The following is a 13,916-nucleotide window of genomic DNA, read 5'->3' as shown; positions in this document are numbered from 1 at the left end:
CCTCGCTTTCTGGAGCTTTACAATGGGGATTAGCAGGAGCCCCCGAGTGGGCTCGTCAGGGTGCCGCTGATGGAACTCCCTGATGAAGCCGGAGTCCAAGATGTGCCAAGCAGGGACCCAGGACCTCTCTTCAGGACCATACCCCTCCCGGTCGACCAGTTACTGGAGATCTCTCCCATAACGACGGTAACAAGTGAGGCGGCGAACAGTGTACATGAGACCCCCATCGATGAAGCGAGGAGGCGGTGGATTGGAGTGACAGGAACCAAGGGGCTCTCTCGGACTGGCTTGATCTTGAAGACATGGAACGTTGGGTGGACCAGCATGGACTGGGGCAGGTGGAGCCTCACCGCCACCGGACTGACAACCCTGGGGGGGGGGGGGGGGGGGGGGGACCTGTGACAAAGTCCAGAGAGATGTGGGACCAAGGGCGATCCGGTACAAGGAGGGGCTGCAGGAAACCAGCCTGGGAGCCTGACGTTATGATTTGTGCTGGTTGCAGACTGGGTAGGCATTGACAAACTCCTGTGTGTCTTCTTCAAGGCTGGCCCACCAGAACCACTAGAGGAGGACATCACGGGTTCTCTGGATCCCCGGGTGGCAGGTGAGCTTGGAGGTATGGGCCCACTGCAGCACATCGGACCTCAGAGGTGGAGGGACGAATAGGCGGTCAGGAGGGCAAGCATGCGTGTCCACCTGACGATGTCATTTTCCTCCTCCCCCTGGGATAGACACCTTTATTTAGCAGTATCAATCAATCAATCTTTATTTGTATAGCGCCAATTCACAACAAAAGTCATCTCAAGGCACTTTACACATAGAGCAGGTCTAAACCGAACTCTTCAGGTTTAATTTTAAAGAGACCCAACATTCCCACATGAGCAGCACTTGGCGACAGTGGCAAGAAAAAACTCCCTTTTAACAGGAAGAACCCTCAGAACCAGACTCACAGTGGGAGAACATCTGTCTCAACCGGTTGGGGTAGAGAGGAGAGAGGAAGGATAGGAGAGAGAAGCACATTGAAAATCAAAATATAGACATTAGACAGACAGGAAACAGTGGAGAGAGAGGGGGGTGTGACATGCAGCAAAGGACTTCTGGCAGGGATTCGAACCAGGGTCAGCTGCATATGTGGCATGCACTCTAACCACTCGACTACCTGCGCGCCAGGGACCAACGGGCTTGACATTAGTTCATCCTCTTGGCTGTTCAGATGTATCGATGTTCTTGTGGTCTGTCCATACCAAAAAGGGTTGTTTGGTCCCCTCAAGCCAGTGCCACCACTCCTCCAATAACACCTTGACAGCCAGCAGCTCCCTGTTGCCAATGTCATAATTTCTCTCAGCAGGTGACAGTCGCAGAGAGAAAAAGGCACAGGGGTGGAGCTTCTGGTCAGTGGCTGCACGTTGGGACAGTCAAACACTCCCACGTCGGAGGCATCTAACTCCACAACGAACTGACGATCAGGATCTGGCACTTGGAGGATGGGTGCAGAGGTGAACCGAGACTTGAGAGTCTGAAAGGCCTCTTCAGCAGCTTGAGACCAGCTGACGGGCACCTTAGAGGAGGGGAGGGCTGTAAGAGGGGTCGGCAATGGAGCTGTAGTTGTGGATAAAGTGGCGGTAGAAGTTGGCAAATCCCAGGAACCTGGTAACATTTAGGAGGTGGGACCTTTACAGGAACGTCCTCTCACTCCGTCCTCTCAGCTGTTGTGTTTCCACAGCAGAGTAGGACTCAGATAAGACCCACCGGACTCTGACTGAGATGCCACAGAGGCGACTCGCCGAAAACATAACAAAGAAATCGACAACGAGGAGGTAAATATGGAGGAGCTGAGCTGGTTGCCGTGTTTCTGGTCTGTGTGTTCATGTTCATGGCAGTGGACGTTATAAACTTTTTTCCAGCAGTGTAGACGCTTTCTACTACTGTTCTTCTTCTGCTGGGTTTTTAAAAATGCCGCTTATTTTGGTGCTTTCTGTTGAAGCCACATCCCGCTTTGAGAATACCCAATCAGCACCGAGTAAACCTCAAGCCCCACCCATTGTCCTTCGGTGGAGGTTCCTGCTATGGAGACGCACCAACAGCCCCGTAAAGTTACCCCGAAATTCCTGCAATGGAAACGGGGCTATTAGGATAAAATTCCAGCTAATAGAAATGTGTATACGGTGTTATTACTGCTCTAGAATGTAAAAATGATCAGAACGTAAGGGTTAACCACAATAATATAAAACCGTATCTGTTGCAGTGATCAGAGAGAAGATTTAATATGAACTGGAATCAGACACTCTGCTGTGGATTATAATAGATGATTACTGGATTATTACGTAGAGAGCAGTGATGCTGGGCAATATATCGATATTATATCAATATTGTGATGTGAGACTAGATATCGTAGTATGGTGATATAGCATAGGTGTTTTTTTCCCCTAGCTGTTCTATTATTTGTGTTTTACCCACTTTATCATTATTCTGCCTCCCTGGGTTAGCTGACTGGCTAGTTGGGCATATTGTAATATCGTGATACAGCGTAAGAGTCTTTTCCTGGTTTTAAACGCTGCGTTACAGTAACATTATGTAATTTTCTTAACTTACCAGATTGTTCTAGCTGTTTTATTATTTACCTTTTGACTCATTTTGTCATTATGTCCACATTACTGATGATTATTGATCAGAAATCTCATTGTGTGAATATACAGTCATCTCTATATTAGTGTTGTTATATCGATATCGAAGTTTGGTGAAAAGTATTTTGATATTTGATTTTATCCACATCGTCAGCGTCTGATTACCGTATATATGCTGAGAAATCTCCTCAGACCCCCCCCCCTCCTCTTCCTCTTCCTCCTCCTCACCCCTCCCTCCTCTTCCTCCTCCCTCCTCTTCCTCCTCCTCCCCCCTCCCTCCTCTTCCTCCTCCTCCCTCCTCCTCCTCCTCCGGTCGGACGGCCACACTCCCCGCTACCTTTCACCCCTGAGAAACCCCGATCTGACGGCGAAGCAGCGCGTGCAAACCCCGGGACAACATGGTAAGCTCCTCCGGTAGTCTCCCCGCCAGCGGAGCGTGATTCCCGGGCAGCCACCGGTGTGATCCCCGGTGTCTGGGCTCCGGTGGACCGTTAGTCAGCTCGGCCGGTTAGCGTTAGCCTGTTAGCAGCATGGCTCCCGTTAGTTAGCAGCGCAGCACGAGACACCGACAGTTGTTCGGTGTGTACGTCACACAGACATCTCCCGGTACCGAGCTTTATCTCCGGTATGTTACAGCTGGTGACCGGTGCATGTAACGGCCCGTGTGCTCGGCCGGGACGCGCCGGGCCTGCGTCCCAGGCCGCGCGGCCCGGGGCGGCCATCTTACCCCGGCTACCGGCCCGCCGCTGGCCGGGGCAAGAGAAGCAGGAGGGCCGGGGCAAGAGAAGCAGGAGGGCCGGGGCAAGAGAAGCAGGAGGGCCGGGGCAAGAGAAGCAGGAGGGCCGGGGCATGAGAAGCAGGGGGGCCGGGGCATGAGAGGCAGTAGGGGCAGGAGGGCCAGGGCAGGAGGGGCAGTAGGGCCAGTAGGGCCGGGGCAAGAGGGGCAGTAGGGCCGGGGCAAGAGAAGCAGGAGGGGCAGGAGGGCCAGGAGGGCCGGGGCAAGAGAAGCAGGAGGGGAAGTAGAAGCAGAAGGGGCAGGAGGGGCAGTAGGGCCAGTAGGGCCGGGGCAAGAGGGGCAGTAGGGCCGGGGCAAGAGAAGCAGGAGGGGAAGTAGAAGCAGAAGGGGCAGTAGGGCCGGGGCAGGACCAGTGGAGCGGTCCAAACTATCCTGGGGCAGTTAGAGACAGACAGCAATGACTCGGCAGCCTGTCTGTCTGCTGCTAGTTATTAATACTAACCTGCTAGTTATTAATATTAACCTGCTGCTAGTTATTAATACTAACCTGCTAGTTATTAATATTAACCTGCTGCTAGTTATTAATATTAACCTGCTAGTTATTAATATTAACATGCTGCTAGTTATTAATATTAACCTGCTGCTAGTTATTAATACTAACCTGCTAGTTATTAATATTAACCTGCTAGTTATTAATACTAACCTGCTAGTTATTAATACTAACCTGCTAGTTATTAATATTAACCTGCTAGTTATTAATACTAACCTGCTAGTTATTAATATTAACCTGCTGCTAGTTATTAATATTAACCTGCTAGTTATTAATATTAACCTGCTAGTTATTAATACTAACCTGCTAGTTATTAATATCAACCTGCTAGTTATTAATACTAACCTGCTAGTTATTAATACTAACCTGCTAGTTATTAATATTAACCTGCTAGTTATTAATATTAACCTGCTGCTAGTTATTAATATTAACCTGCTAGTTATTAATATTAACCTGCTGCTAGTTATTAATATTAACCTGCTAGTTATTAATATTAACCTGCTGCTAGTTATTAATATTAACCTGCTAGTTATTAATATTAACCTGCTGCTAGTTATTAATACTAACCTGCTAGTTATTAATACTAACCTGCTAGTTATTAATATTAACCTGCTAGTTATTAATATTAACCTGCTGCTAGTTATTAATATTAACCTGCTAGTTATTAATATTAACCTGCTAGTTATTAATATTAACCTGCTAGTTATTAATACTAACCTGCTGCTAGTTATTAATATTAACCTGCTAGTTATTAATAATAACCTGCTAGTTATTAATATTAACCTGCTGCTAGTTATTAATACTAACCTGCTAGTTATTAATATTAACCTGCTAGTTATTAATATTAACATGCTGCTAGTTATTCATATTAACCTGCTGCTAGTTATTAATACTAACCTGCTAGTTATTAATATTAACCTGCTAGTTATTAATATTAACCTGCTAGTTATTAATATTAACATGCTGCTAGTTATTCATATTAACCTGCTAGTTATTAATATTAACCTGCTAGTTATTAATATTAACCTGCTAGTTATTAATATTAACCTGCTGCTAGTTATTAATACTAACCTGCTAGTTATTAATATTAACCTGCTAGTTATTAATACTAACCTGCTAGTTATTAATACTAACCTGCTGCTAGTTATTAATATTAACCTGCTAGTTATTAATATTAACCTGCTAGTTATTAATATTAACCTGCTAGTTATTAATATTAACCTGCTAGTTATTAATACTAACCTGCTAGTTATTAATACTAACCTGCTGCTAGTTATTAATATTAACCTGCTAGTTATTAATATTAACCTGCTAGTTATTAATATTAACCTGCTGCTAGTTATTAATATTAACCTGCTAGTTATTAATATTAACCTGCTAGTTATTAATATTAACCTGCTGCTAGTTATTAATATTAACCTGCTAGTTATTAATACTAACCTGCTAGTTATTAATACTAACCTGCTGCTAGTTATTAATACTAACCTGCTAGTTATTAATAATAACCTGCTAGTTATTAATACTAGCCTGCTAGTTATTAATATTAACCTGCTAGTTATTAATATTAACCTGCTAGTTATTAATATTAACCTGCTAGTTATTAATACTAACCTGCTAGTTATTAATAATAACCTGCTAGTTATTAATATTAACCTGCTAGTTATTAATATTAACCTGCTAGTTATTAATACTAACCTGCTAGTTATTAATATTAACCTGCTAGTTATTAATATGAACCTGCTAGTTATTAATACTAACCTGCTAGTTATTAATATTAACATGCTGCTAGTTATTAATATTAACCTGCTAGTTATTAATACTAACCTGCTAGTTATTAATATTAACCTGCTAGTTATTAATATTAACCTGCTAGTTATTAATATTAACCTGCTAGTTATTAATATTAACCTGCTAGTTATTAATACTAACCTGCTAGTTATTAATAATAACCTGCTAGTTATTAATATTAACCTGCTAGTTATTAATACTAACCTGCTAGTTATTAATATTAACCTGCTAGTTATTAATATTAACCTGCTAGTTATTAATATTAACCTGCTAGTTATTAATATTAACCTGCTGCTAGTTATTAATATTAACCTGCTAGTTATTAATATTAACCTGCTAGTTATTAATATTAACCTGCTAGTTATTAATATTAACCTGCTAGTTATTAATATTAACCTGCTAGTTATTAATATTAACCTGCTAGTTATTAATATTAACCTGCTGCTAGTTATTAATATTAACCTGCTAGTTATTAATATTAACCTGCTAGTTATTAATACTAACCTGCTAGTTATTAATATTAACCTGCTAGTTATTAATATTAACCTGCTGCTAGTTATTAATACTAACCTGCTAGTTATTAATATTAACCTGCTGCTAGTTATTAATATTAACCTGCTGCTAGTTATTAATATTAACCTGCTGCTAGTTATTAATATTAACCTGCTGCTAGTTATTAATATTAACCTGCTAGTTATTAATATTAACCTGCTGCTAGTTATTAATATTAACCTGCTAGTTATTAATATTAACCTGCTTCTGCGGCTAAAATCACTTTTTTTCAACCTCAGATTTTCCCTAAATGATTTAATTCATATAAACTGAAACAGCAAAACTTCTGCGAAAAAAGTGATTTTAGTAGTTAATAATTATTATAGTAGTTCAGTTATAATAATTATTTTAGTAGTTCAGTTATAATAATTATTATAGTAGGTCAGTTATAATAATTATTATAGTAGGTCAGTTATAATAATTATTATAGTAGTTCAGTTATAATAATTATTATAGTAGTTCAGTTATAATAATTATTATAGTAGGTCAGTTATAATAATTATTATAGTAGGTCAGTTATAATAATTATTATAGTAGTTTAAGTTATAATAATTATTATAGTAGTTCAGTTATAATAATTATTTTAGTAGTTTAAGTTATAATAATTATTATAGTAGGTCAGTTATAATAATTATTTTAGTAGTTCAGTTATAATAATAATTATTGTGCCATGAGCTGCTTCAGTCCGTACATCCTTGTTTACATTCATCAGGAACTTTAAGGAGAATTCATAAATCAGAGCTGCTGATTAATGGATAAATAGTTAGTTGTCTGATTTAAAGTGTGTCCAAACTTTCTACTGTAAATATCACAATCACTTCCTGCTCATATTCTGCTCTTATTTATTTATATTCTATCTAAATCTAATCATGTTTTATTGCTTATAGGCTTGAACCGACTAATTAAACCAATGATATCATGACATCATCAACCAACCTTTGACTCTTATCAGCTCAGAGTTCAGGTTCATTACGACACGCCAACGTTTCTGATTCCTGTTTGTCTTTAACTAGAAAACACGTCACGATACGGAAGTTCGATACCCTCAAAACATTTAACATTTATAGATTAATGCCAGATTTAAAGTTTGTTTAAAGTAATAATAAATATTTGCTCTGTGTTTGTTATATTACAGAAAAATGTTAATTAACCAGCAGCCTGATTTTAATGATTAAAAAAAAAAGTCGTTTAAAAATGGAGGAAAAATCAACACAGGAAAGTAAAAATAACACATTTTAACGCTGTAAAGTCACAGTTCAGTATTTCACTTTTTCACATGTTAAGTGTTTTAAATGTCTTTAATTTTCCTTTTCATGGACTTTAATAATCTTAATATACTGCGTTTATTATTTATGTAAAATCTTTGTCATTAAGCCTTTGATTATTTTCTAAATGAATACTTTGGATAAATTATCAGAAAAACGTCCTGAATCTCATTAAAATGTCTCATTTTGTCTGTTAAACAGTGAAAAACCCAAAATATCCACGTTGCTAAACTGCAGGGCTGCAAACTATTGATCATTTTCATTACTGATTATTTTCTGGATTAATTAAATTTTCAGTTTCCTGTCAGAAAATCTTCACATTAAAAAACTCAATCAGATAATTTTGACTTTCTCTGATTAAAAATGACTCAAATCGATTATTAGAATATTTGCTCGACTGTAACACGATATTTAAAAAGCAAATTGACTCATTTTTTAACCGTCTTTTAACTTAAATGATCAATAAAGTGAATCGTCTATCAGAACAGTTGCAGATCGTTTCTGACTTTTGATTGGACGATAAAAGCCGTGATGATGTCACTGTGAGAGGCTGTGATTGATGGATTTATTGATGAGATGAATCAGCTGATCAGAGCGTTACATTATCAAACTGCTGATTCAGCCGGCGGCCATTTTCTGTCTTCATCTTTGTCCTCACAGCTGATATTGATTATTGATCCGCAGCTCCTTCAATCAGCTGTGATAGCTTAAACAGACCCGATCAGCTGATTCCTGTCTCCTCCATAGATCAGCTGTGATTAAGCCAGTTGTTCTTCGGCGGTGCGTTCGCTGACTCGCTGTGGTGGTGCGTTCGCTGACTCACTGTGGCGGTGCGTTCGCTGACTCACTGTGGCGGTGCGTTCACTGACTCCCCATTGCCATGATTGACTTCCTGTTGTTGTTGTGATGCGTTCACTGACTTGCCACTGTGGTGCGTTCACTGCCTCTCTGAGCTGTGGGTGGGTGGGTGGGGGGAGGGGGCAGTGTTGTGTTCACTGGCTTCCTGTCAGCAGCTCTGAGTCATCGTCTATAACGGTCTGCTGAATCATGCTGCTGCAGTCACACTCTGACAGCCAATCACAGCGCAGTGTTTACTCAGGTCTGAAATCCTGAGTCAGAGTTTTATTAAAAGGTTTAAATTAAAAACTTTGATTTAGTTTTTATTTAGAAACTCAGTAAAGAACTTAAACCTCATATTTATCCCAGCGTGTGTGTGTTAGTATTAACTAATAATTAATAATTAACTTATTGATGATTTTTCTTAAGTACCAGTTTATTCCATCTGGAGACGAGTAAGGAACCAGTGTGACTTTATTAGAACCACATAAGAACCAGTGTGACATCAGTAGAACCAGAATCTTCGGTAGAACCCTATAAGAACCAGTGTGATTTCGGTAGAACCCAATAGGAACCAATGTGACTTTAGTAGAACCCAATAAGAACAAGTGTGACATCAGTAGAACCAGTATGACTTCAGTAGAACCAGAATCTTCGGTAGAACCCTATAAGAACCAGTGTGATTTCGGTAGAACCCAATAGGAACCAATGTGACTTCGGTAGAACCCAATAAGAACCAGTGTGACTTCGGTAGAACCCCATAAGAACCTGTTTGACTTCGGTAGAACCACATAAGAACCAGTGTGACTTCGGTAAAACCCCATTAGAACCAGTGTGACTTCGGTAGAACCTCATAAGAACCAGTGTGACTTCGGTAAAACCCCATTAGAACCAGTGTGACTTCGGTAGAACCTCATAAGAACCAGTGTGACTTCGGTAGAACCCCATAAGAACCAATGTGACTTCAGTAGAACCCCATGAGAACCAGTATGGTCTTAGTAACACCAGTACAGCGGGTCCTCCTAATGTTCTTCTTGAGGTTCCACAGACAGATTAATTACCAGGTGTGTTGGTTCTGATTGGCTGACGTTCCCCCCCGCAGGCTTCAGGTGTGACCGTGAACGATGAGGTCATCAGGGTGTTTAACGACATGAAGGTGAGGAAGAGCTCGTCCCAGGACGAGGTGAAGAAGAGGAAGAAGGCGGTTCTGTTCTGCCTGAGCGAGGACAGGAAGAAGATCATCGTGGAGGAGGGGAAGCAGATTCTGGTCGGCGACATCGGCGAGAGCGTCGACGACCCGTACGCCTGCTTCGTTAAGCTCCTCCCCCCCAACGACTGCAGGTACGGCCTGTACGACGCCACCTACGAGACCAAGGAGTCCAAGAAGGAGGACCTGGTCTTCATCTTCTGGTAAGAACCCCGCATTAGAACCCCGCACTAGAACCCCGCGCTACAACCCCGCGCCAGAACCCTGCACCAGAACCCTGCACTAGAACCCTGCACTAGAACCTTGCCCCAAAACCCTGCACTAGAACCCCACAATAGAATCTTGCACTAGAACCCCGCACTAGAATCTTGCACTAGAACCCTGCACTAGAACCCTGCACTAGAACCCTGCACTAGAACCCTTATTGATCAGTGATTATTGTTCTCTTGTTATCAACCTTTCTCCTCTGTTCTGTAGTATTCTCTGGTTCTGCTGTGTTCTCCTCTGTCCCCCCTGTGTTCTTTTCTGTTCCCCAGTGTTCTCTGCTCTGTTCTCCTGCTGTGTTCTGTGTTTTATGTTCTGTGTTCTCATTCGTTCTGACGGTTCTGTGTTCTCCTGCAGGGCTCCAGACAGCGCTCCTCTGAAGAGTAAGATGATCTACGCCAGCTCTAAAGATGCCATCAAAAAGAAGTTTACAGGTGAGACGTCGCCTGTTGAGGTCAGAGGTCACGTTGTCATGGTGATGGCATCACGAGATCCGGGTCTGTAGTGTAAACATCGTGTTCTTCTGGGTTCTAGCTGTTGATCACCTGACTCCCTCTTAGAACAGCCAATCACAGCTCAGGTCTGTGTTCAGGTGATAGTCTGCTCTGATTGGCTGACGGGTTTGTTATTGGAGCTCGTTACATTTCTGTGTAACGTTCAGGTGCGTCGGTATTTCTGATGATCGGAGCGTCCGGCTGCTGCTCGTTCTTCACTCCGACTCTTTATCACCTCAGACGTTTATTATGAACTCTGAACTTTGTCCCCGTCAGGTTCCTGTAGGGAGGATGACTCAGTGTTTCCAGCCCTCTGATTGGTCAACAGTTCGACTGTTGGCAGCTTTTCTTTTCTTTTCTTTTCTTACATCGACCTGCTGAGGAGCAGATAAATCGACATCATCTAATTTTAGTTTCAGTGATTGTTTTTAAACAAACGTCTCGTCTTGACATTTCTTCAGATTTTAGCATCTAAAAAAAGATAAAACACACAAACTGAAGACATAAAATGAGCTCTGAGATATTGCGAATGCTGTTTTTTTACCATTTTTATTTAATCAACTAAATCCGGTGTGTCAAACATACGGCTCGTGGGCCTAAACCGGCCCACCAAGGAGTCCAATCCGGCCCAAGTTTGCAAAGTGTGAAAATTGCAGAAAAGTAATTCTAATCTTTCTGCTTCACAGTTTTTTTTAGCATAAAAACAACTAACTGACAAACAACACATACAGATATTATTAATATATATATTAATACACACTGTGATCATTTATTTAAAACATATATATATTTAAAATATGCAAAATGTCGATCAGCAGCTTCTGTGCAAAAAACTGACATAATATGCTCCCGTCCGGTTAAAGCATTACACGCTATGAAGCTGGCTAACTTTATTTCCCCTAAGGTGCGTCCTTAAATGATAAGTAAGTCATGTCAAGTGATGTTTGACTATAACCTGTTTATTGATTTATGTAAATGTGACGGCATTTATAGAATTTAAACGGCAGTTATAGCACTCGTTAGCACACGTTAGCATTAAGCTAGCACATTTCTGTAACAGTTAGGCTATAAGTTTTCTGTTATCAGTGCTATAAATAGTAACAAGTTATTTTATCACCATTAACACATTAATATATTGCTTTGAGAGAAATTATAATGAGAAATGGTTTGTTGCTCTGTTCAGAAACCTGCAAATTAGTCTCAAAAATCAATTTAAAAAAGAATCGTGATAAAATCGTGATCATGATATTTTGGCCATATCGCCCACCCCTATAGTAAAGTTATATATATTATTACATATTATTTATACATTATTATCTAGAGGCTGTTTGTGAACTAAACGATCAATAATCAGCAAATGAACTGATGATGAGAGTTCGGGTCGGGTGTGTTTCCTTCAACCTTTAACGTGGATAAAACGTGTCGTTGACCCGCTCGTTTCTCCTCAGGTATCAAACACGAGTGGCAGGTGAACGGGCTGGACGACATCCAGGACCGCACCACGCTGGCCGAGAAGCTGGGCGGGAACGTGGTGGTTTCCCTGGAGGGCAAGCCGCTGTGATGTCAGCGCAGCGAGCCGAGCGGAGCCAAGCCAACCGCCGTGCCATCTGGACCGAAGCACCCGACCCCACCCGAACACCACCGCCGCTTCACCCAGCAGCTTGCTCTGTCTGTATCCATGTCCTGAAGGAGTTAGCATCTTTAGGCCTCTTTTGTTTTTCTTTTTGTTTTTATTCCTTTTTTTTGTTGCTCTTTTTTTTCCAACATGAAGGAGATCTCATTAACATAATGATATGCAAACACCTCCCAGTTTGTTGCCACATGACTTCTGTTCACCTGGCAGAAAAAGAAAAAAAAAAAAAAAACGACACACTACCAAACCCACAGGAAGGTTGTCTCTCTCTCACAGCCTGAGTTTTGCCAAAAAAGTCGATGTGAAGGAAGCAGCCGCACGCGTCGGGAGGCGAGCGCCGCGCCCGCGAAGCTCCGCCTCCCGCTAGCACACGGGTTCATGACGCTTTTTACATGACTTTTATTTATTATTGTTGTTATCTTCTCCAGTATGTTTCACACCAGGCAGACACATTGTTAGACTATGCATTCAGAAGAAGAAGAAGATTACTACCCAGCACTTTTTTTGTTGAAACACTACAAGTTGAGACAGAAAAGATCCTGACGTTAAAATAATTCTCCATATTTATGTCACCAAGCTAACGTTTGTTTACCTCAGTTTCCATTCCTGTCGGACTCACCGTCATTCTAGCTGTTTGGTCGTCGCCTTACTTTCAGTTTGAATGTAACCGTCACACCAGAGTTAGTTAGAGTGCACTTTTTTTTTTGTAAAGAAACACTACAGGAAGCAGATTTGACCCCAGCAGTGAGAGACGACCCAACAACAACAACAACAACAAGAACACGACGACATCTGGAGCCTTAAAGTGGAACGTTGTTTCTGAGATCACAGGAAGCCACTTTGCAATAAAAGCCTGTGGCAGATCTGACGCCTCACCGCCTCGTCTCTGCTTCCACCAATCACAGAGCGCTTTCACCCGCAGGTCGCTCGCCTGTCACTCATGTTCTACTTCCTGTCTGAGTCATGTTTGACCTGCAGTGACCTCGTTAACACCAGCCGGGTTGAAACGACCTCTGAGTGAAAACGCTCTGAACACTGAACCAGTACAGTCAGTAGAACCTCAGTAGAAACCAGTAGAACCAGTAGAACCTGTGTCAAACATAAACAGAACTGGTTTCATACCAGTAAAACTTGATTAGAATCATCACAACTCCAGTAGAACCTCAATAGAACCCCAGTAGAACCATAGTCCCACTGTGAAACTAGTTTGACAGTGTAATCTCGCTAGAACCAGTATGACTTCAGTAGAACCCAAAAAGAACCAGTATGACTTCAGTAGAACCCATAAGAACCAGTATGACTTCAGTAGAACCCCTTAAGAACCAGTGTGACTTCAGTAGAACCCAATAAAAACCAGTATGACTTCAGTAGAACCCCTTAAGAACCAGTGTGACTTCAGTAGAACCCCTTAAGAACCAGTGTGACTTCAGTAGAACCCCTTAAGAACCAGTATGACTTCAGTATAACCCATAAGAACCAGTATGGCCTTAGTAACACCAGTACAGCACGTTGACGGTTCCTCCTGATGATGTTCTTCTTGTTTAAGGTTCCACAGATTTATCATCAGTGTATTAAATGATCAGTTCAGTATAAATCACATCTGTTACATCTATATATAGACATAGATGTGTGTGTATATATAGTATAGTTTATATATATATTAGAGTTTATATATATATATTAGTTTATATCTATACTGTGAGTTATTTTTACACAGCAGCTGTTCAAACTGTTCAAACTGTTTTAAGCTTTAAAAAAGTTTCCAAAGATCTGAAATCTGTCAAAGTGAGTTTAATGAAAATGTTTAAAATGAAGCAGCGGACGTGTTGAATGTTTTATTTTTATTAACTAAAACAGACATAAAAACATGGAGTCAGTGGTTTGAATGAAAGATGTGATGCAAAGTATAGAGAGAGGAAGAGGAGGAGGAGGAGGAAGGTGGTTTAAATCTTAAAGGTAAATAAAG

At 41.1% G+C, this 13,916-nt stretch overlaps 1 protein-coding gene across 1 annotated transcript; it reads left to right on the top strand.

The window, feature by feature from the left end:
* The first annotated feature begins 2,887 nt into the window (after positions 1 to 2,887).
* Positions 2,888 to 12,818, top strand: cfl2 (cofilin 2 (muscle)). Its single transcript, XM_062440564.1, has 4 exons — positions 2,888 to 3,025; positions 9,455 to 9,762; positions 10,181 to 10,257; positions 11,766 to 12,818. Exons 1-4 carry the CDS (start codon positions 3,023 to 3,025, stop codon positions 11,876 to 11,878), a joined length of 501 nt encoding a protein of 166 aa, XP_062296548.1. The 5' UTR covers positions 2,888 to 3,022; the 3' UTR covers positions 11,879 to 12,818.
* Positions 12,819 to 13,916: the final 1,098 nt, after the last annotated feature.

Source organism: Scomber scombrus, chromosome 19, assembly GCF_963691925.1.
Source record: "Scomber scombrus chromosome 19, fScoSco1.1, whole genome shotgun sequence".
Lineage (NCBI taxonomy): Eukaryota > Metazoa > Chordata > Actinopteri > Scombriformes > Scombridae > Scomber > Scomber scombrus.
The sequence above is the reverse complement of the archived record's forward strand: the minus strand, read 5'-3'. Positions and strand labels throughout refer to the sequence as shown.